The sequence below is a fragment of the Typha angustifolia genome, chromosome 8 (genome assembly GCF_048772165.1).
Source record: "Typha angustifolia cultivar Huaian chromosome 8, ASM4877216v1, whole genome shotgun sequence".
NCBI lineage: Eukaryota > Viridiplantae > Streptophyta > Magnoliopsida > Poales > Typhaceae > Typha > Typha angustifolia.
Window position 1 is genome coordinate 10,879,427 of NC_133246.1, and position 23,695 is coordinate 10,903,121.

Sequence of the window (23,695 nt, forward strand, 5' to 3'; positions counted from 1 at the left end):
TTTTCACCTAAATTTTAAATATATAAAAATATCAGGTTGTGAATTTTTTTATTGGATTGATCCCCTATTTGTTGGGGGTACGAGAGAGGTTGACGTGCAAGAGAGGAGAATGAAAAAAAAAAATTAGGGCAAAAGGGTATTAGGGCAGAGGGCAATGAAGGCATTTCAAAAAATAAATTTTATATTTAATTTTAGCTCTGCCATGTAATTAACCTACTATATTGAGTAGAGGGGCAACTTGGTCAATTCACCGATTCTGTCAACAATGTTAGGGGTGGGATGTTTTTGATAGTTCAGACGTCATAGTGTACCAAAAAAAAAAATTTATGGTCATTGTGAAATGAGTAGCAGTTCAGGGGTTGAAAAGAGAAAAGAGAGTTGTCTTTAAAAAATGCAAAAGGTTAGAACAAAGGATTGCCATTCTTTTTTTTTTTTTCTGTTAAGTAAATATAAAGGATTGTCATTCACCCACCAATTGGTAAGTATTCACCCTTTCTACTAGAAAGTTGACTAAGAATTTGAGAAGATCCTCTAACCGAACTTACTGACCAATAAGCTTGTTAAAGAATTTAGCAAGATCTCAATCTTCGAGAAAGATTACCTTCAATCATACCATAAATTTAAAATCTTAATCTGGATTTCTTCTCAAAATATGGAGCGCAAGGATTAATAGATTTCAGGACAACCAATTTGCAAAACAATAGCCATTGGAATATCTCAATTACTGTTCCGGATAATAAATCTGATAAAATAACCTCTTTGAAAATAGATTTCAAGAGTCCAAAAATGCGCTCATACCTCAACCTTATCAGGTCTTCAGTTACTTTTCTTTATTCTTGAAATCCTGCAGTCTCTTACCAAGAGCAACAGATGATTTAAAACCTTGTAAACCATTTTTCGTTTCTTTTACACACCTTCATAAACTCCAGTGTTTGATCCTCCCTAAGCTGTTCTATTTGCATATTTGAACATACCAATAAGCAAACTTCTTACAAACTCCAAACTGAGTGCGTCACTTCGGGTGATGATAAGTCTTATTCTACAGCATCCAAAAGGTCATGTATTCGAGTCTTGAAAACAAACTCCTTGTAAATGAGGGTAAAATTGCATGCATCTGTTCTCCTTATACCCTACATAGTTGAGAGCCTCATATACTAGGATACCCTTACAAACTTCGTATTCTAATGCAGAACTTAATGCATCCGAATCTGCATAAAAACTTTGTGACATTCTATACTTCTCTTGCAATAATGATTTTGTTATCATGGTCGTCAGAGGAATTGATATCCTTTTAGGGAACCTCCTAGTACTCGATTGATCACCCCTTAGTAAGGTTCATCCAATATCTCTCAGCAATTGGCCTTCTTTCCTTTTAATTGGATTCTTTCAAATTTCCATACACTGCCAATATTTGGTTGCCACCAGTTTGACCATGTTCTTTGTCTTGCCTGGTATTTCTGCCTTACCCTTCTCCACTATGGCCAGCAATAGCTTCATCCACGATGAGCTTGATTGATGTCTGCTTCTCTCCAACTGGCCCAAGATTTGGACGTGGAGTTGGAATATGCCTGTTGCTACTCTCTCTTGGACTCTCCTTTGTACTACTATGAAACACAGAAACAAACTTGCCTAGTCTTCTTTGCACTTTGCCAAGTCGAGCATATTTACTTCCATACGTGTTCTCATCATTGTTGTTTTCATTGCGATCAATAGTTTCATCAGCTTGAGTCTTCATATACTGCACTCGTCCTTTTCGAGACTCCCATGTTTGGGAAACACAACTGCCAGGGTGATGGATCCATACTCCTATCTTATCTTGTCCCTTGATGTTGATGCGCTCAAACTCATCTGTCATCTTTTGGTATGCCTCCAAAGATGCATTTTTGTCAAGAAAACTTGATCTCTTGGTCTCAGTCTCAATGCCCTCAGAGATTTCTTTGTTAGAATCTTTCACCTGTAGGAGTACTATTTCAAAATGGAGCTTTCAAGTTCTAGAATACTTTTCTAGCTATTACCATTTTGACATGTCTGAATCAGTAGAAAAGAACATACCTTTTCCAAATCAACTTCAAGTACAGTTACTGCAATGTGAATCCTGCCCATCTTAATATTCCTTAATGACAACCATTTGTCATGTCTTTCTCCACCCCTTAAGTTATCAATGTTTAGAGAACAAACTCTGGAAAGAGTGATAAGAGTCAAAGCAAGACAGAAGGAAATAATAAGAGCAAGACTGTTAAGCATGTCTTCAAGGATTGGGATGATTACAAAGAAAGCAAAAAGATAGCATGGTTTGCTATGATATTAGAATATATCACAAGATATGAAAAAAAATAGCCTCCAAAATCTTGATGCAACTGGGCTTATATAGTTGTTCTTTTGACAGTATAAAAGGAATATTTCAACATGAACTGGACTTTTTCTTACCATGTTAAAATTATTTACTACTTGAAAAATGTAGAAACAAGAACATACCCGAGCTTGTCATCGTACATACGATCTTTATCAAGAACTTGAAGAGTAAGCATATTAGGTGCTTCCCATGATCTGATTGGAATTTTAACTTCTTCTATCCACCTTGGATTTAATGTTTTCCACTTAATTTCCGTCTGGAATCTAGAATGCCCAAGCTGACCTTTCAAGTATGGATCAGAAAGTCCTGTGTAATCCATTTCATAATAAACAATTAGAAAAAAAGAACTTTTACATCTGCAAAAAGAAGAGTGATGCCATAGCTTACCATTTAAATCGGAGGGTTTCAGGTCAGCTCCTTCTATTATCTCCAGTTTAACATAAGCAATTGGAGGTTTCTCATCAACAGAGAACCAATCTTCTGACAAATTTTATAGCAAAAATTGATTCAGAACAACCTCAAAGGTAATAGATCTAAGAGGCCAAACTCCACAAGAAATCATATTATTCCCAAAGTTCATGATTAGGAAAAAGTAAAACTCTCACTATTCTTAATTCACAAGAGAGAAAAGGATTCATAAAATGTGCATGAAAAGATGAGCACAAAAAGCTATTCCCTCTCTAAAATGCGCTTTCTTTCCCATTCTCATTCAAGATGTTAGGCACTGTGGTGGGGGCACCACTTTTCGTCACACTTATTCTCATAGGCACAAAAAGGCTGCACCCGTGGCCCTTTGGCTTAACGAGGGTTATGACTAGCCACCTTCTAGAGCTATTTTCATCTTTTTATCTTTTATTTTATTTTGCCTATATAAAAGCTTGTAATCATCTTATGGCACATGGTTGCGACTGGGATGTTTACTTTATGAGCTATTTTTGGAAAACCTTATGACACATGATTGGCACAAAATTAAAATTTTCTATTGCCTATCATCCTCAAACCAACGGTTAAACCGAGGTCGTTAATCGTAGTCTTGGAAATCTTTTACGCTATCTCATGGGTAATCATAACAAAAACTAGGATGCCATTCTTCCTATAGCCCAATTTATATATAATAACTCCATTAATAGGTTATTGGCATGAGCCCATTTGAAGTTGTTCATAGTTTTAAAGCACGCAAACCTCTAGATCTATTGCCTATGTCATCTCATTCTAGAGTCTCTGAGTCCGCCGAAGCATTTACACATCATGTTTATTTTTTGCATCAAGAGATCACTAAGTGAATTGAGGCGAGTAATCGTAAATATAAAATACATGCCGACTTGCACAAACGTGCCAAGGAGTTCGATGTTGGAGATCATGTTATGATTCGTCTCAAACCCGAACGATTCCCTTTAGGAGTTATTCGAAAGTTGCATGCCTGTAGTGCAGGACCTTTTCAAGTTCTAAAATGTGTAGGTGCTAATGCTTATGTCATTGATATTTTTTCTGATTATGGCATTAGTTGTACTTTTAATATTGAGGATCTAGCAGCTAACCAACCACTTATGCACATCCCCACCGAACCCTATGCTACATCAACTACCCTTCTAGACATCCCTGCTGTGCCACATGCCACTTCTCTTTTTCCATCCACATCACAAGAAAAGATAGATGCTATTTTAGATGATCAAATAACATCTACTGCAGAAGGAGGGGTTCACTATTTTCTCGTTCGATGGCACGGGCGACCAGAGTCTGATTGTATGTGGATCACTCGTGAGGAGTCACAGCAGCTTGACCCTGACATTTTGGAGTACTATTAGAGCCACTTGACTGAGTCGAGTTTCTTCCACCTTGGGAGAGTTGGTGAGGACACTACTTTTCGTTACTTTTATTCTTGTAGGCACAAAAGGGTTGCACCCGTAGCCCTTTGGCTTAACGAGGGTTGTGACTAGCCACCTTCTAGGGCTATTTTCGTCTTTTTATTTTTTACTTTATTTTGCTTATATAAAGGCTTGTAATAATCTTTTATGGGTTAATGAATATTATGAGAGAGCTTTTGCATATTGAGTGTTTGTTAGTGGATTTCAACGTCGGTGGATTTCGACACCCCGATTGGTGGATTCCACGGGTTTAATTATTTTTTCCTACTTCTTCTCAACTCTGCAATTGAGATGTTGTCCTGCATCACACTATCATGGGTGAACAAATAAACATCGAGTTGCTACAAAATGGATAAGGGATCTTATGGCATTCGGTACATGAACATGTCTCGGTTTGTAAGTATGCTTCCGACTACAGTAGCATTGTCTCACTAAGAATATACTTTCCCTCTATATTTCATTAATGATAACCAACAAATTAGGATGTATAGCCAAGATGTTTAAAATTGTCATCACTTGACATATGTTATAGAAGAGCAACTTAATATGATAAACATGGGACTTATTTTCAATATAGGAGAGCAATTTAATATGATAAACATGGGACTTATAAGGAAAGTCCCAGAATATAAATCATACACTAAAGTCTTTATGTTACCTGTGGCTACTGAAGCAAAATTTTCCACATCAATCACAAGCATGTTAGGCTGCAAGGGACATAAGACTAGAATAAGATTTTGATGTAAAGCCAAAGTTTAGAAAGCACATAGCCAAAATTAGGAATCAACATTTTATCTTTATGTTTGATACTTTGATGCTGAAATCTGGGAAACAAAGAGTCTTCTTAAAAACTAAATGAAAATTTATTATCTGTCATAATTTAAGAAATCTGAGCTACAATGACTAATTTATTTCATATCTCCTTCAATTAAATAATCATCATCAAATTCTCTCCAACCCTATAAAACTAACCTCAATAAGCGTCTCCCCAAATGCAACATTTAATAAATTATCCTGCGAAACCAATAGATAAAGATACTGAGAAAACTAGGTAAGCATAACATTATTATGATTAACAGCCATAAATTAAAAGAAAATCTTACAAGCCATCCTGAAATTCCAGGAAATGTAGTTACATCGAGACCACGATTAAATATTGGTTTCACGGTCATCTGGAAATATGGAGGCTCAACAAAGCATACTCTGACACGTCCAACAAATGGCCAGTGCTTGAGAAATTTCACACCCAGATGGACCTATGTAAAGAAAGTGTAGTTTTTTTTTCAGTATAAAATGCCTTCAGTTAACTATCATGTTCCTCAATTTGTCAAATAGTTCTACAAAATCTTAAATTAGATTAGGCAATTCTTTACTTTTTTCTTTGCACCACTCCATTTCTGAATAGAACAATAAGCAAAATTAATCTGCAGGTAAAACATGCAACACCAACAGCAAGAGAGATAAAAGTGAAAGATAGTAAAACAAGTCAGTTTGGAGAGAACATCAGACTTAAAAGGATCTAGGGACAAGTCAAAACTCAGTATCTCATACTTTTAATAACTTGCCTGAACTTAAGTAGAATAGGTCTATTTACCCTAAAAATTATGTTTTTTAAACAGGGTACTTAATTTGAAAAAACATTTTTCATCTTGATGGTTATTACTTATTAATCAACAAATATCACATAGAAAATAATCACTACTGTCTTTAATGCAGGAAAGTTGAGTGGTAAAGACTGTTATTGTCTGACTAGGATCGATCCGAAACAAGGGGGTCTAAGTGTTGATTAGAGGTGGTTGACTGTAGTGATTACTCTTATAGTTACTCTGATGTTATTCTTACTCTTAAGATAATCTAAGGATAAAGATAATCTCAATGCTTTATATGTATCTCTAAGATACAAGCCATAAAGGGTTATTTATAGAGAATAAAATAAAAAGATCCTAAGCCTAATAATGCACAAACTAATAAATTTAGCTAAATCAGTCTCCATATCTTTCTCAATTGGTTCTCCGTTCTGCCCTAGATAGAATCCGAATTAGAAGAAACTCCGAATACGAAAGTCGTAGATGATGACGTTGGTGATCTTATCCATCTAATTTCATATTATTTGGACATCACACGAATATTAGGTGAATATTTTTTCAGAACTATGCAAAACTTAACTTAACTTAACTTAGCTAATTAAATAAGTTCTAGCTTACTAAAACTCTAACGAAATTACATAAGCTAATAAGATAAATAAGTTAATAGACTAGATTCATTGAGCCCAATGTCCCCATGAGGTGATCCGATCAGACTCAGATTACATCACTCCACTATGCTTTTAACCACCTTATCCTCAAGGTGTCCATGGTGATTTCTAGACCTTCCATTGCTCTCGAACATCACGTCCTCCATCTCTATATGGGTCCCATCTATCATGTTGATAGGAGGCCCCATGATGGATTCTGCTCTAAGACCCATTGGTTCAAACAATAGTTTGCCCTAACTGCGAGTGGCTCGGGCCAAATCCTAGCCACAGGTGGTTCAAGCCAAGGTCTTGGTGCTGACGACTTAAACCAGGTAATAGCCTATTATGGTTCATGCTAGACACTAGTTATAGGTGGCTCGGTCCAAACCTTATGCATAGGTGGTTCGGGCCAAGTCCTAGGCACTGTCGGATAAAACCAAGCCCTAGTCGTCGGATGAGTTGCGATTTTAGCTAGTGGTGCATAATCTAATAGGTCAGTCCTCGATTGGGTCGAGCCTTAGGGTGTGTGCCCAAGGATTGGGCCTGCCCTAAAACTTAGTATCTCCTCCCTATCGATCAATACGGTGCGCGTTGGTTCGACCTCTATGGGGCACCGAGCAGCCACAATTCAACCGCGCACCACTTCGATTGATTTTTAGACATTTGCGCTCCGCGGATCTCACAGAGAATCGTCACCATCTTTGCCATGGATGCCTAGATTGCTAGCAAGGCTTGCAACAACTTCAATTGAGCAGTTGATAGAGGTGGGATCAGAGGCTCCGATGGTAAGGTGCTGATCTCGAGTGCCACGTCAACTGCCATTGGTGGATCCTAAGCAGTGGAAGTCTCCCTGGCCAATTATGCCACCATTCTATGAGTAGTTGCCATCTCGTCCAAGGATAACAACTGCTCTGATACCAAATTATTACGATCCGACTAGAATCAATCCACAACAAGGGGTTTTAAGAGGTAGATAGAGGTGACCAACGATAGTGATAAAGGTGAAAGGTAGTGGAGCACTATGGAGAGAGAGAAGATAGGCAGTGGTGGTGGTAATGAAGGGAGACTAATTTACTTCGACTCTTATGTTACTCTTACTCCTAAGATGTAACACCCCAATTTAAAAAAAAAAAAAAAAGAAACAGCCTGTCAGCCTGCCACCCTGCCCTTCCCTTTTCTTCTTCTTCCCTTCCTTTGCCGTGCATGCCATCCTCCCCCCATCTCCCTCATCTCTTCTTTCCCTCACCGTAGCCCCTCCGTTCTCCTCTCTCTCCCTCGTGGTTGCCGCCAGCCGCCGAGCTCGCCGACCCCCCCGCCCCCTCCGGTAAGCTTTCCTTCCCCTCCTCGGCCTCGTGCTGTGCTGGACCCATGCTGCCACCGTCCCCGCGCTGCGCCGCTGGCCTCGTGCCGTGCCGCCGCAGCCCCGCAGCCTCGTGGGCTCTTCTCTCCGCCTCACCCTCCTTCCATCGGGAGTGGAAGGAGATGGGGTGGAGGGGTGGGGGTTAAACCCCCACCCATTTCCCCTTTAGTGGGCTGCAGTGGTCTGCAGTCCACTAATCTGTTGGGGTGGGCTGCAGACCGCAGCCCACCAGCTCGGTCTGGATGGGCTGCGGGCCGCAGCCCACCTAGACTCGGGTGGGCTGCAGGCCACAGCCCACCTAGCCTTGGATCCGGGTGGGCTGCAGGCTGCAGCCCATTAGCCCATTGTGGAGTGGGCTGCAGTCTGCAGCCCACTATTCCAACCTTGGTGGGCTGTGGCTGGGTCCCCAGCCCATCAAGGCCCTATTGCTTTGTGGGTTGGGTTTGGGTCTACCCATTGCCTCTAGCCTAGCCCATTTGGGGCCATTTGGACCCTATAACCCTGTTTATCATTTTCACCTGATTTGATTAGCATGATCCTTAATTTTGGGATAACATAAGATTCCTAGGATACCATTGACTCGTACCAAACATAAATGTGCTAATAAGATAATTAATTCTATTAGTTCGCTAATGGCTTATTTGCGTGAATTAATAGGATTGACACCGCGTGAGGAAGATTTTGGGATTCCGGACTAGTTGACGAGTTTTACCATACCGTGGAGACCCCCAGGCGAGTAGAGTTATACAAATCTAGAATAACATAATTACAGTCATTATACCTGTCATGATACGGTAGGAAATGTCAGTATTAATGCATGCAGTTGGTACTCCCTGTTATATCTTTTGCATATGTAGTTATTTATAACCTGTTCATCATAGTATCATGAGGATGTTAATGTGTATGATAATGCTTTACATGTGTCCTGTATGGTATACCGTTGCATAGATGTATGATTGCTGTGAATATGGAATGTAATGATCATGATGACTATAACATGCTTTATACACGCATAAACACTGCACCACTTCCACCTATCATTAGTAGTTGAATTCTGACTAGGCAGTACCCCTACTCACTCAGCCCAGGGTTAAGGGTAGAGTGTATCATATATGTCTATACTATTAGCGGTCTACACCTGAGGTCAGGAAGCCTGTGTGGCGTTCAGGTAGTTATACTGCATAGTTAGAACTAGATTATGATGATAGAAGAACATGATTGTGAGGCGGGGATATAACTCTAGCGGTACCCGACGACGCAGGGGTAGGGCGTCTGTTGATGAGCCGAGGGCTCCCGATTCTCTCGCCGAGGGCGGTGATGATTTAGAGAGAGTGAGATATGGGCTTACGACTGGGGTCCTGAGTCTGATGGCCACAGACAACCGGTCACATGTAGTGTCGCCATACACGTGTAGGTGACATTACCGCTAGATGTGTATATATCCCCCCTCGATGTATGTGATGATGGATGATTGTTTCGTAAGAGTATTTACCCTGTGTGGTGAATAGCTCGATGAGCGATGATAAGTATGATTATTGCTTTGGTAGACATGAGATGACTAAACTGCTATTTTATTGCTATGCATAACATGTAAAACCTATGATTGAGATGTGCACGAATAAGAGATTGTCTCAAGCTTTATATCTGTGTGAACTTATCATAATATGTTTAGGAACTAGCAGATTCCAGGATAGTGATTGGTAATCTTTATCAATTGCATTGACTTAGTAAATTATGGTAAGTCATTTCAATAAGCATGTCGTTATCATTAGCAAATATAGGCATATATTGGATATACACATGTGATGTCATTATTTTAGATTCTATGGATCCTACTCGCTGGGCTGTAAGCTTACCCCTCGTGGTGGTATTATTTTAGAGCTAGGGGACGCAGGTGCGGGTAGCGAGGAGTAGCCGTTTTCTTTCTTTTTAGTACGTATGTTAGTTGTATTAAGCCCCTGCGAGGGTATGATGATGACGTTGTATTTTTTTGGACTTTAACATAGTATTTTGGATGTATATTTGGAAGGCTTGTTGTGGCCTGTGGAACTTGTATCCGGACTCCTTTAGTTGAGTTATTTATGGTGAAATTGTGTTGTTGTGTGCCTTGTGAAATCCTTGTACTGACAGGTCATGTGATGTACCGCATGGGAGGATTTACCCACGCGGTTTACACGTGTATTTGGAGGTTTGGGTGTTTCATAAGATAATCTAAGGCTAGAAATAATCTCAATGCCTTATTCAATGCATGCTTAAGATACAATCCATAAGGCCTTATTTATGGAGAATAAAATAAAAAATCCTAAACCTAATTAGACACAAAGTAATAAACTTAGCTAAACCAGCCTCTATATCTTTCTTAAGTTAGTTCACTGATTTGCCCCAGAGAAAGTCTGAATATGAAGAAACTCCAAATATATCGCCGATCTTATCCATTTGGTTTCATATTATTTGAACGTCTCACTAATATTTGATGAATATTCTTTCAAAACTATATAAAGCTTAACTTAACTGAACTTAGCTAATTAAACATGTTCTAGCTTACTACGACTTTAACTAAATCACATAAGCTAATAAGATAAATAAATTAAATAGACTCGATCTTTCGAGTCCAATGTCCCCGTGAGACATCCAATTAGACCTAAATCACATCAAAGATTATGGACTCCTTATGCATAAGTCTTTTAGAATTTTCAATCTCAAAGCAAAAACAAATTAATTTCTCTACCTTTCCTTCAACATGCATACCAGTTACATGCATATTTGCTGTAATGCCAAACCCTTGCATTGCAAGTATTGCACTCATATCTTCTGCTGAGAGAAAATTCACTCCTAACTCGAGAACCTGCAATAACTATCATATCTTCAAAGGTCCCAAATATATTGATACGAAAAAAAAATCTCATGAAGACCCATAGTATAGCTGTCAGTGATAAATGTACAAGAAAGATATGTATATACCAAATGATCGTCATCTGCTGATTGATGAAGAACCCTTATATCTGTAAAAGTAGGCGGATTCCTCCCCAAATAAAGGTGCTGAATAACTGCTTTTCCCTACAAATGCAATTGAGTAAAGTTTGGATCATGAAACAAATTTAGCATAAAATATTATTTGTCCACAGGCATATTGAGAACAGAGGAAAAGAGAGCGAGAGGGACTTAGAAATTCATTTACTGAAGAGGAACATACAGTTAAGCTAGTATAGGAAAAGAAAAAGACAACAATATTGGAAAATCCAATCAAGTTATCTTATAAATTTGGAGAAATATTTAAGCGGCAAGAAATGCTAGATAACAGTTGCTTACGTTTTTAAGAGAGGCCAACACGAGTAGATGGAAGTATGTAACTAAAAAATATGTTTACAGATTGGATGAAAAAAAAATTTGATGAGAGAAAACTTACTACTACTGTCCAAGGTTTGAATTTGTCCAAGAACCATGGTGTAATGGGCAACAGAAAATGTTGGGATATAATATTCTCCATGCATATAGGCCAGATCTTTTCAGCAGCATGATTTAACCACCTTACTGATTCCGTATCAGAGAGAACCTGACCAATAAAAGAACATGAACGAGAGCTACTCCAATTAGATGCCAAGCTCACTAACCAACATAAAGAAATTTGGAAGTTCATTCATCAGAGAAAGTGGAACTTGGAACTTCTATCAGGATTTATGATCAACATTGATTAAGAACACGGTTCTACATACCCTTTGTTGGTTCGCACATTTTCTCTCTTCATATTGTATTCGACTCCGCAATCTTACTGAATATTTCTCATTCACCTATAGGAAAGGATGAAGATGTAACAAATTAGAGTGACCCATCAGCAACATTCTACAACAGTATATATTCTTGTAAACCAATCATAGATATGTTCATAGCAAAAACATACAAAGAAAAAAAAACACCAATGAAACAAGCTCATTTTAAGAGAAAATGGCAGGTTATGCTCAAGCTGAGAGGTGGCAAAAAAGAATTAGAAAGACAATGTTTGTTCTGAATCATATCCTGTGGTCAGCTACTGATATATAATGCTCTCTCCAGCTTGTTATGAAGATGTCAACACAATTAAGTGCTTGAGTAATCCAAATATCAAACCAAGTTGTCCACCTGAATCAAGCATTTAACAACAAAAACTGTAGGACAATTTACTCATTATCAATATCAATCAAATTTCCACTGTCTTATCACTTTATGATATTGATTAATGTAATCTAACAAATCTCAAGGAGATCCATCATTTACTTCATTTGATATATCAGAGATCAATCAAAGTAGTTTTCTTTGCAGCGGACTCAGTTAGTTAATTAGGGCATCTTATTCAACTACAATTTGTGACTTACAATACCTGCAACTAGCAAACCAACTTCGTGGAGTTAACTAATAATGCAGTTTGATATTTGTTGCAGTTAGTTTATGATCTACACATATTTAATATAGGAAGACAATAACTAGCTCTGTGATGGCATTATTATTTTATCTTTTGGAGGTTATGTTGCATCAAGTCCTGAATCAGCCATAGTTTCCTACAACTTTGGACAGTAAGGAACATAATTAGAGTGATCTTATCTTCAAAAGAGTTAGTTACTTGTTCATCTGTACTAGCTTTTAGACTAGCTCTTTTTGTTGTTGTGCAATCATCTGAAAGAAAATGAATGGCTTTGCCAGTCGTCTGAAAAAACATTTGGCTGAAAGGCAAGGAAATAAAACAGTTTGCACTCAAGTTAGTTTAGAAGTCAAAAAATAAATGTTGGCTCATTTAATATGCAGGATAAACAAAATACACAAAAAAAAGAGTCAATGATTCGTCAAGACTTGATGCATAATCATAAAAATATTTATAATGATAGCAGTGAGCAGAATGGGAAGAATAATGAGAAGAGATAGATGAGGAGGGCAATGAAAGAAATCAGAAATACACAAAAAGAAAAGGAGATGAGAAAAAATAGTGGTAGATCTGGTGGTAGCTTTTAAAGATCTAGATCAATTAATATGCAGGGAGAACGAGAATATAGGGGCAGTAGTTTTGGAACTCCTGGTGTTACAGGTTTTACAGCAGAGTCTGAAAATATCGGATCGGTGGATATATATTTTCAGAGAAAAAAGGGTCGTACACAGACTATTATCAAGACAGCTCTCAAAGGGATAAAAAATGCAAAGAAACATATTAGTAGGACTATTTCTAAATTTTTCTCTACAATTATATTCCTTTCAATATAGCTAATTACCCTTATTATCACACTATGGTAGATGCTATCCAGTCAGTAGGGCCTAGTGTTCCGCCTCCTAGTTTAAAAGATATTGCTACTAAATATCTTGATTTAGAGGTAGATGAGCTTCACACTTATATTGAGACTTTTAAAAAGTATTATGATGAATTTAGTTGTACACTGATGTCTGATGGATGGACTATATAAAACAGAAGAAATATAACTAATTTTCTAGTGTACTCAGGCATGGGGACAATATTTTTGAAGTCCGTAGATGTTATTGCTCATTTTGAAAGTGCAAATTATATTTTTCAATTGATGGATGAGGTAGTAGAAAAAATTAGTGAAAAAAGGTAGTCCAAGTGATTACTAATAATGGGGCAAATTATAAGGCTACTGGACAATTACTTATGATGAAAAGACAACATTTATATTGGACGTCATATACTGCACATTGTCTTGATCTCATGTTAGAAAATATTGCCAAAGATCTTGAAATTAATATAGTAATACATGAAGGTCACAGATTGACAAATTTCATATATAATTATGGTTGGGTTTTTAATTTGCTTAGGCAAATGATCGGTGGAAGAAAGATTATCAGACCCAGCCTCACCAGATTTGCCACTCATTTTCTGGCATTAGAAAGCATAATGCGATATAAAGATGTGATTATACAGGTATTTACATCAACAAAGTAGTCTACAAAAATTAAAAATATAAAACCTAAAGATCAAAGTTTCGGTAAGCTTTGATGAACATAGCTCTTGGAAATGCATTTTGCCATAGTATTATAATTGTCATCGTAATATTTGAGTCTCTTATCAAGGTATTACGAATTATAGACAGTGATGACAAGTCTGAAATGGGTCTTATACAAGGCTATAGACTTAACAAAAGAGTCAATAAAAAAATATGGGCAAAAGTTATAGGAAATAGTGAAAGTTGATTAACTCCAGGTGGAATAAATAACTACATGAGATATACACGCTGCTGGTAATTTGAATGCTTACAAATTTTGAAATTTTAAATTTTTATAGGATATTTTTTAATCCCAAATTTCAATTATCTACAAATATCAATAATAATACTAAAGTCTTGTTGGAAGTTAAAAAAGTAATCAGCAGACTAGAACCTAATATTCATAAGCAAATTCTTTGTGATAGAGGAGTTATTATTCAATTAAATAATTTTATTATTATTTATTTCAAGTTTCAATATATTCAATTTCTTATGAAATGTATTCAATTATATATTTCAGATGGAGAAATATAGATTGAGAGTTGGCTAATTTAGTACTGCTAAGGTTGCTACAGCTATATCTCATAACAGTCCAGCTGAATGGTGGTCCATTTATAGATGGGAGAAGGCGCCAAATTTGACACCAATAGCAAAGAAAATCTTAAGTCAAACTATATCTTCGTCGTAGTATGAAAGAAATTGAATTAAAAAAATATTATTAAAAAATATTTAGAATTTTTTGTAATTAAAAAAAAATCCGATCTGATCCGGATAGCCGATATGGCCGATCCAGCCGATACGTATTATTTTCTTAGAAGGCCGATCCCGATTTTTTGAATCTTGGCTTTTATGCAAAGAACCTTTCAGCTTATCAAGCATAGACTGACTCAGAAATTATGATATAGAAGACAGTATGAATTAACTATAATGCTGGCATAAAATGAAGATAAAAAGGATGAAAACCTAGTGGGACTAACTTGCTCTCAGTTTAATGAAGGAAAAAGAGATTCACTAAAGGAGAATATTCAAGATGGATCAAATCCATCTAGGAAAATTGCTAAACCGAAAGAAAATAAAAGTGTACTTGTGTCCATGTAAGCATCTCTCACAATCAACCCTTCTTGAAAATTTTCTGAATGTCTCAATGGTATCCATGCCGAAGGCTGTAAAGGAAACATATCCAGCCGAGAATGCAGTACAATTGGGTCTAAATACTTCAAAACTTTGCCAGAGTACCGACTGACTGGATTTTAGATTAGAATCTAATTAGTGATATTTATCAGGTCCACTAGTTGGATCATTGAGTTCTCAATTGGGAGGCGCAGAAGCCAAAGGATAACCAAGATCTTTTGCTCTTCTTTCTTCATTCTTCAATAATATTATAATTCTCATTCAGATCTCCGGACTCTTTCTGACTATAGCTATAAATTAACTGGGATTGTGAAATGACCATGTTACCCTTCTAGGAGAACTTTTCGTAAACCATAAAGACATTTTTAAAGTAGTATTTCAACGTCAACTATACACGGCTTCTGGAAATTTTAAGGTCGATAGGTACCCAGTAACCAATACCCACTTCTTGCTCATCGCTGCTGTAGATAGGCTGTTACTTTTCAAAGGTCGGAAATTCTCCAACGAGGTGGAAGATCCACACAAAAAATTCAAATTCACGGAGGAGACTAAATCGAAGAAAAAAAAACTAAAATTAGGCAAAATGAGAGAGAATCAGAGAATATATCCTTCCATACCTCGTAAAGATGCAAGAAAGCGATGAAGAAAAGCAAAGGATGAGACCACCCCAACCACGCAGCGATCCAGAGCACGGCGAGCACTACGACAATGTGGTGTATAACCGAGACCTCCATTATACCATTTCTCGATAAAACCCAAGAAGGGAGGACGAAAGAGAGAAGTTAATATGAATTCAGGGAAGGAGGAGCAAAACTATGTAGGTTTTGTTTTCTTTAAGTAATGCAGCAAAAGGCGACCAGGAGTGGGAGAACACGTACGGCGTTAAGAGTTAGGACGCGTTAGTAACGTGTCAGCAGGAGAAGGAGGGACATCTGCCGTCTGATGCGAAAACGGTCGGATAAGGATGGTCTCGTATGGGTGCCGACGGGTAGTTGGTTGTTGTTTTGACTAACGGTGTTATTAGTTACTTTTTTTATTTAAAAAAAAAAAGGAAATATATTAAAACTTAGCAACCACTAGAGCATCTCCAACCGAGCTTCAAAACTCTAAATTTGGATCTCGGTGGAGCTCCAATCGAGAGGGTAATTTGCGGCAAAAAACCTTTAGTTTTCTATTAGCAGAAATAGGCCAAACCCCATTTATCAAATTACAAATTCAGATTCTTTTTACTAATTTACCCTTTTAATCTCCCTTTTAATCTCAATGTACACATGGTTAAAAATTAGAGCATATCTTTTGTATAAACAATGCGTATAAATTATATTGATGATGCGTGGCATTTTTTTTTAACTCTAGATGCACACATTATTAAAAATTGCAGCGTATATTTTATATAGGCAATACGTATATATTACATAAATGATGCGTGACATTTTTTTTTAAATTAGAGTATATATTTTGTATAGGCGATATATATAAATTACATAAATAATGCATATCTTTTTTTTAATCTCAATACGTATAAATTACATAACTGATGCGTGACGTTTTTAGGATATGACAGTCTTTTTAGGATTGTTAGGGCTAAATCAGTAAAAAAAATGTGTGAAATTGCAATTTGATAATTTGGGGGCCTATTTCTGCCAATTAGAAAAGTGAAGAGTATTTTTGCTGCAAATTGCCCTCATTACAGAGAACACTACTAATGTCAGCGGTTTAGTTACTAGAGTAGAGTTTGTGACTGAAGTACTTCAGTAAAATAATTCTCTTTTTATTAGAAAGCAAGTTAAAAAAAATGAAACTATTTTTAGTACATAAAAAAGTTATTTTTTTATTTATTTTTGAAATCAAATATCAATCTTTTTTGAAAAGGATAAAAGTGGAAAATGATGAAACCATTTGTAAACTGTGACAATTAGAAGTAGAATTTGAGGTTTGGTGTTACGAACCGGTTTGATCTGATCCGTAATGATTTTGGACAGGTTTGAGGACGTGGCTTTCAAAGGAAATTTTGGAGGATCTAGCTGTTGGATCTTACTAAAATTTGGATATGTTGTTGTATTGAAAAGAGTTTTCTAACGAATCCAAGATCTTAGGATTTGGATAGCTAGATCTTGAGATATTGGCCAAACAACAGTCGAAGGTCGAATAAATCCTAACTAGCCCTTCAATGGCTAGATAGGTGCTAAGATAACTCTTTTGGAGTGAAGAGGAAGAAGTTACTATAGAAGAAGGAGATTAGGAGTTAGAAGAGGCCAACCAAGGACTTGGGCAGTGAAAAAAATGAGGTGGGAGAGTGCACCAATGGCTAGAGCAAGAAGGAGGGAGATAAGGGCAACAATACCAAAGCAATTATCAGATATCCTCTAATTAGGGTTTCCTCCATATATTTATAGAGACTCACCCTATTGACCCAAACAACAAAAATAAATTCCTAAAAAGCCAAGCATTCTTGCTGCGGCGCGTTGAAGCACGCCTGATCGCATTTGAATGCACAATTTCCGATCTCTGTCTTTGTGAAGTGCGTATAGGCGTTCGAACACGGATCCCTGACGTTCGAATGCCCTCTGGCAAAAGACCTTATTTTCTTAAGCAAACACAAACTAGATAAATGGGCTCATCCTACTTAACCCAATACTGCGAGCAGATCTAATCCAACTGAGTCGTGTCATTTGGATTTAAAAAGAGTTAATTATATTTTGATCCCCTAAACTATTGTCTTGTTATCACTTTTACTCTTCAAAAAATAAAAAACACATTGACCCTTTAACTATTTAAATGTCTCACTAAGTTCTCTTTATCAATCTTTCATTAAAAGTTCAGAAAAAATAATTTTAAAAAATTGACCAACTAAATAGAATGATAAAAATATTCTTGTCTTCCTTCCACATCCTTCTATCCTCTTTATTAGTGGTCTTTATGCAATTTCTCTAAATATCAAACTGTAAATTGGTCTTTCTTAATTTCTTCAAAATCCACTTCTAAGAGGAGGGGAGAAGAGAAAGTAAACAACATTTTTATCCATATAATTAGGTTATTAATTTTGAAATAATTTCTAATTAAGAGACTTAGTGATATAATTTGATAATTCAGGTGTACGTGTTCACTTTTTTCTCAACAATAAAAGTAATATAAAGTGATAGTTCATAGAGTTAAAAATATAATTATGAAAATGTTGTGTGCCGAGTTAAGGTGGTTTTGGTGGAGATGGTGGTAAGTGATCAAGTGATGAATTCAGTGGAGATGATGAAATTTAGAGGATGAAAAAGGAAAGGGCAATGGAGATGATGATGGCCTGGGGTAGATCTAATTCTTAGAGGGGAAGAGGAGGGAATAGATGGTCGGGTCCTAAAGAGAAAGAAGGGCCAATGGATAAGAAGGGAGGATCTAGTCGGTGGCCTAGGGTTTGAGGGAGAGGGAGAAGATAGCCACCACTATTAGACTAAGGGATTGATAGTTGAGCAGGGAAGGGTTGGCATCAGCCTTGGATCGATAAAACAATAGGGAAGGAGATCAAGAGGTCGAGGAGGAGGCTAGAGGAGGAAGAAAGTAGAAAAATGACAAAAATTAAAAACATTTAAATCAACCCTAATGTGAAATGACCTCAGGGTTAGACGTTTAAACACCATTGATAGGTGTTCGAAAACTTTGTTGAAACTCCAAATCTGCACTCTCGGGTTCGGGCGTTTGAATACCATAGGTCGACGTTCAAAGACTACTCTCAGATTTGGAGTTTAAATGCGTTGACGAAGACTACTCTCAGGTAATGGTGTACCAGCCGAACATTGTTGGTCGAACATTCGACCACATGAGCCCGATGCCAGAAGTTCCATAAAAATAATAAACAACTAATATTACAATAAACAGATTTGACCCAGGGAACCCAATCTCTCCTATGAGATGACTTGATCAAGCCCGGATTACATTAGAAAAGAATGAAATTGTCAAATAACACCCATGATATGATTTTATGACTACATCTCGTCTCTTACTCTGACCACATCTTTTTTCACATTTTCATATTACATCATATATTATTTTTTTATGAAAGTCGGGAGACATAGGATTTGCATTCAAGTCCTAAGTTACAAATCACACGTGAAGGTGGATCAATCCATTATTTAGATACAAAATCTACACTGTCATGAAAAAAAAAATGTTAATTAGATTGCTATTTAGTAATTAATGTTAATGTTTTATGCTAGAGGAATTAATTATTAATTAGTTTGTGGATTGTCCAATTGCCCTAATTTTGTATACAATATACAGATAATCAAATATGGTAACTAATTCTTTTCAAACTCTGTGGCTGGATCAAAATTATTTGAATATTTTGTGCCCGGTGGCTTCACTAATCTAGGGTGGAAATATAGTTACCTTCCTAATAAGAATAATACTAATATAGTGAAATATTAATTTTGTGAAAATGTTACGAGGAAAAAAATTAGTAAATTTAAGAAATATATAGCTCATGATAGAGGTAATATTGTGCATTATCCAAAAGCTAATCTTGAGGTTAAAAAAAAAAATTTGTTAAGGAACTTTTAGAGGGGAATCAAAAGAATATTAAAAAGAAATCAAGAGAGAGTATAACCGAAAATAGAAGTAAATATATTTGGAGAGAAGAATAGTTTATAAATTTCAAACATTGAAAGTAAAAGACCGAGAGTAGACGTCTTATAAATAAATTTATCTTTATTAATCCAAAAGTTGTAGTTATAAAGTGGAGAAAGATTGAATAGATGAACACAAATGATAGTTTTGCAAAAGAAGAAAGAAATAAAATGAACAACTATTTAACTCGGTTTGCAAGTATGGCAAACCTTTTAATGTTGTTAATGATAAAATATTTCATATTTTTTATGATAATAGTTTCAGTGATGGCTCAAAGCATAAGCCGGCAATCCTTCTTCCGTTCCAAATATGGAGTAAATACTTTGTAGTCGTCTCAGTGTGGACAGCTTCATGGATTTAATTCCACAAAGAAAGGTGGACAAGGCCGGTCGTGGAGGGACGTCAATGTCACTCTTTCAATCACGGCTTAGACTTCTCATCCTTTTTTATTAAGAAAGAGTTATCACTTCTATTGTCAAGTCATCTGTGAGATATGACATCAAAACACAAATTAATAAAAAGTTAACTTTGAGTATAAGATGTCAAAATTTCAAATAGCTATATTATCAAAAAAATAAATAAAAGTAAACGTTGACCAACGAATTAAAGAGAGATAAAAGTAATTAGAGAGAAAGAGAGAGGAGCAAAATGATAATAGTTCATTATTTAGGAAAATCGTATTAATATGTGGTTTTAGAGATTTTTACCAAATGTTCAAAGTTGCGGTCTCATAATTCTACACGTATAGATAATCCTCGAATTGCTCGGAACTTGCAAGGCCATAAATTGTCTCATCAGTCTTTGGGAGTTCTTAAGAACCAAAATTTAATCTTCTACTTGCATTATGTAATGACTATTGCCAGTGGGGGGGGGGGGCTCGATCTATTCTTCGCTTAAAATTAATTTCAAGTTCGAGCCACAACATTAAAATTCAACAATTTTAGCCTCATTTTAGCCAATTGGAGCTCAAACTGCTTGATAAGCAGGTTCAAGCCGATTTTAAATAGATTTTATTTTTGTTGAAAAATAGTCATCAGACTGATATGTCATTAATTTTATTTACAAACTTGATGCATAAAAGGAGAGAGAAAATAGAGTAAGAACCCTAAGAACAATCCCCATACTTAGCTATATTACAGACCATATAATAATTAAAGCAATGTATCAAGAATAAGCTCTCATGCATAATAAGAGAAAGAGGAGATAGAGCAAATATTTAGAATCAATCGTCTGTTTGGCCAACCACAGCTACACAGTAAAAACAAATATGAGTCTTAAAAGGCTGAGCATTCAGCATGCCCAAAAAGAAATACAAGCACATCAGTGACGGAGTCCATCCATTATACCTCAATTGCTTGAAAGCTCCATTTGAGCAACCTATCAGAACAAGAACAAACAAAACAATAAAAAAATAAATGGAAACAATAAGAAGAGGGCAGATCTGCCGATTACATCCACGACTAGAGATGATGTGAACTGGGTCAAATTATGTTGTATCATGAGGATATTGGGCTTTAATAGATCGGGCATATTTATCTTTTAATTTATTCATGCTTATATAAGTCTTTAAGGCAAGTCTAATTACGTCATGTAAGCCACTAAGATAAGTTTAGTTAAGTCACGTAAGCCACTAAACCAAGTTTAATTAAGTCATGTAAGCCTCTAAATGAATCCTAATTTGAGTCGTATAAGTGTTTAGGGCTAAGTCCGAGTAGGACTCATTGTGCCCGACCTCTATATATAGAGGGGCTGGGCATTAGGAATACAAACATCCAAGCATTGAAAATTAATTGAGTTTAGTTATTTTCTTATTATCACATTTACCGTTTTTATTATAGCCGTTAGATCGTCTTTATCTTCATAAGGGTAGATCGTAACCGTAGAATCATTCCAAGCATCCAAATCCTAGCCACCACCTACCTCCAACAGTCACCCTAATATACGGCCGTCCACCACCACCTTTGGCCGTTCGCCACCCTTCGACAACCACCGCAACTTCGGATATTTACTATTTTGCCCATTCAGACCTTGCTCCACTATTTTAATTATATGTTTTCATCCAGATATCCGATTGACGTGAAATTAGAGCCATTAGAACTCTAACTCACGAGGCTACCACTATCTAAATTTTTATAATTTTATTACCTTTGGATTGGTTCATAACTGGTTCGTCACGATGGTATCATAGCAGACGTTCCATGGACGATGATTAACACGCGATCCAAGACGAACAAGGAATGAATGACCATAGAGGATCAGGAACTCATCTCCATTCCTGTGGGAGTATCTTTGGCACCCCCTCCACTACTAGCAATTTGGCATGAGCAAAGGCATTTTGTAAAGAATTTTCGTTCGAATCGAAGGAGAGCTCCAAAAGGATAGAGAAGACTCTCCAAGCCTTGACGACAGCTATTTTGGCTCATTACGGCCATGGTAGAAATAGCCCAACCATGGCCATCAACATCAAACATGAGGGAGGTGGAGAGGAGACCCAAATTGTCGGCCAAAACCCATCCTCCGGTCAAGGAGGAGCGCCTTCCATCCCTGCAGGCCGAGCCTGCCATCGTAGTGATGCTGTGTTATGGACTAGATCTAGATCAATCCGGATGTAAGAAATTATAAAAATTTAGGTGATGGTATTCTCATGAGATAGGGTTCTAATGGCTCTAGTTTCACATCAATCGAATGTCTGGATGAAAAGATATAATTAAAATAATGGAGCAAGATCAAAACGGGGCAAAATGGTAAATATCTGACGTTGTAGCGGTTATTGGAGAGTGGCAGATGGCCAAGGATAGTGGTGGATAGCCGTATAGTTGGGTGGTTGCTAGAGGTAATTGTGGCTATAGGTTGGAGGTAGAATTTTGGTTTCTAACTTAGATTTACTCCTACAAAAATAAAGATGATTTAATGACTATGATAAAAACGATAAATGCGAGAATAAGAAAAACTAAATTCAATTAGTTCTCAATACTTAAATGTTTTGATGAATAAATCCTAGCCCTTTTATATGTAGAGGTCGGGTACAACTCGGACTTAGTCTTAAAGGCTTATATGACTCAGAATTAGGACTTGTCTTAGAGGCTTACATGACTTAATTGAACTTACCTTAAAAGCTTACATAACTTAATTGAACTTACCTTAAAGGCTTACATAACTTAATTGAACTTACCTTAGTGGCTTATATGACTTAACTAAGCTTGCCTTAAGAGTTTACTTTATTAACATAACCTAGAGATAAACATGACTTAGCTAAATTAGCCTTTCCTTATCCTTCTCAGAATGTTTCTTCATTATGCTACATATGGAGTCCTAATCTAATGAACCTTGAATACAAAAGTTGTAGATCAAGACATCCTCAATCTTCTCCAAGTGCTCTAATAATATTCTCTTAACTAATGAATATCTGTAGAATATTTTCCTAAAACTACACAAAAGTTAACGAACTTAGCTAATTAAATAAACTCTAACCTACTTAGATTCGAACTAAACTATATAAGTAGAATAAATAAGATAACTAGACTCGATCCATCAAATCCAATGTCCTCATAATGCGATCTGATCTGACCCAATTTGCATCACGCCAAAGCAGCCGATAGTGACAACCTTCGAGTAGTCTTCCCCATCCACGGTGGGAGCTAGAGCCGAAAACCCTAGCTTCTCACCAGCAGCGATCTAGCCCCCACCAGCGTTGGTCTCCATGTCCAACAGCTTCCTTGGACAACCTGCACCCAAGTCATGACCTAAACCACATGCACTAAGACCTTGGCTCGAACCGCTCGTGGCTAGGATTTGATTCGACTCACCTATGGCTAAGGCAGACTTTGACTCAAATAAATGGGCCCTAAAGCAGAACCTACCATAGAGCCCTCCTCCTCGTAGCAGACGAGATCACACAAAGAACGAGGATATACAATTCGAGTGCATCGAAAGGTATGAAAACTACCATGGACACTTTGAGGACAAGGTGGTTGGAACTGTGGTTGATTGATATGAGCTGGGTCATATCAAGTCATATCATAAGGATATTGGGCTAGATAGATCAAGCCTATTTATCTTTTAATTTATTTATGCTTATGTAACCACTCTTAAGGCAAGTTTAGTTAAGTCATGTAAGCCATTAAGACAACTTTAATTAAGTTACGTAAGTCACTAAAGCAAGTTCAATTAAGTCATGTAAGT

The 23,695-nt window shown here is 36.8% G+C and overlaps 1 protein-coding gene across 4 annotated transcripts; it reads right to left on the bottom strand.

Moving 5' to 3' along the window:
• Positions 1 to 608: 608 nt before the first annotated feature.
• Positions 609 to 15,821, bottom strand: LOC140764177 (C2 domain-containing protein At1g53590-like). Of its 4 annotated transcripts, none has more exons than XM_073102590.1 (12): positions 15,517 to 15,808; positions 11,525 to 11,599; positions 11,218 to 11,364; positions 10,773 to 10,868; positions 10,540 to 10,656; positions 5,322 to 5,474; positions 5,191 to 5,232; positions 4,877 to 4,925; positions 2,741 to 2,830; positions 2,476 to 2,659; positions 2,053 to 2,179; positions 609 to 1,954 (listed from the first exon to the last, which is right to left on the bottom strand). In XM_073102590.1, exons 1-12 carry the CDS (start codon positions 15,631 to 15,633, stop codon positions 1,463 to 1,465), a joined length of 1,689 nt encoding a protein of 562 aa, XP_072958691.1. In that variant the 5' UTR covers positions 15,634 to 15,808; the 3' UTR covers positions 609 to 1,462. The 4 variants fall into 4 exon arrangements, with proteins under 4 accessions (XP_072958691.1, XP_072958689.1, XP_072958692.1 ...); XM_073102588.1 differs by having other exon boundaries at positions 2,741 to 2,833; positions 15,517 to 15,796; XM_073102591.1 differs by lacking the exon at positions 15,517 to 15,808 and adding an exon at positions 14,853 to 15,059 and having other exon boundaries at positions 2,741 to 2,833.
• Between the last annotated feature and the right edge of the window lie 7,874 nt (positions 15,822 to 23,695).

Coding starts and splice junctions, on each gene's coding strand:
- LOC140764177 (XM_073102588.1), bottom strand. CDS start 15,633: ATGGAGGTCTCGGTTATACACCACATTGTCGTAGTGCTCGCCGTGCTC. Junction 11,600..15,516: donor CTTTCTTGCATCTTTACGAG/GTATGGAAGGAT, acceptor CCTTTCCTATAG/GTGAATGAGAAATATTCAGT. Junction 4,926..5,190: donor TTGGGGAGACGCTTATTGAG/GTTAGTTTTATA, acceptor TGTCCCTTGCAG/CCTAACATGCTTGTGATTGA.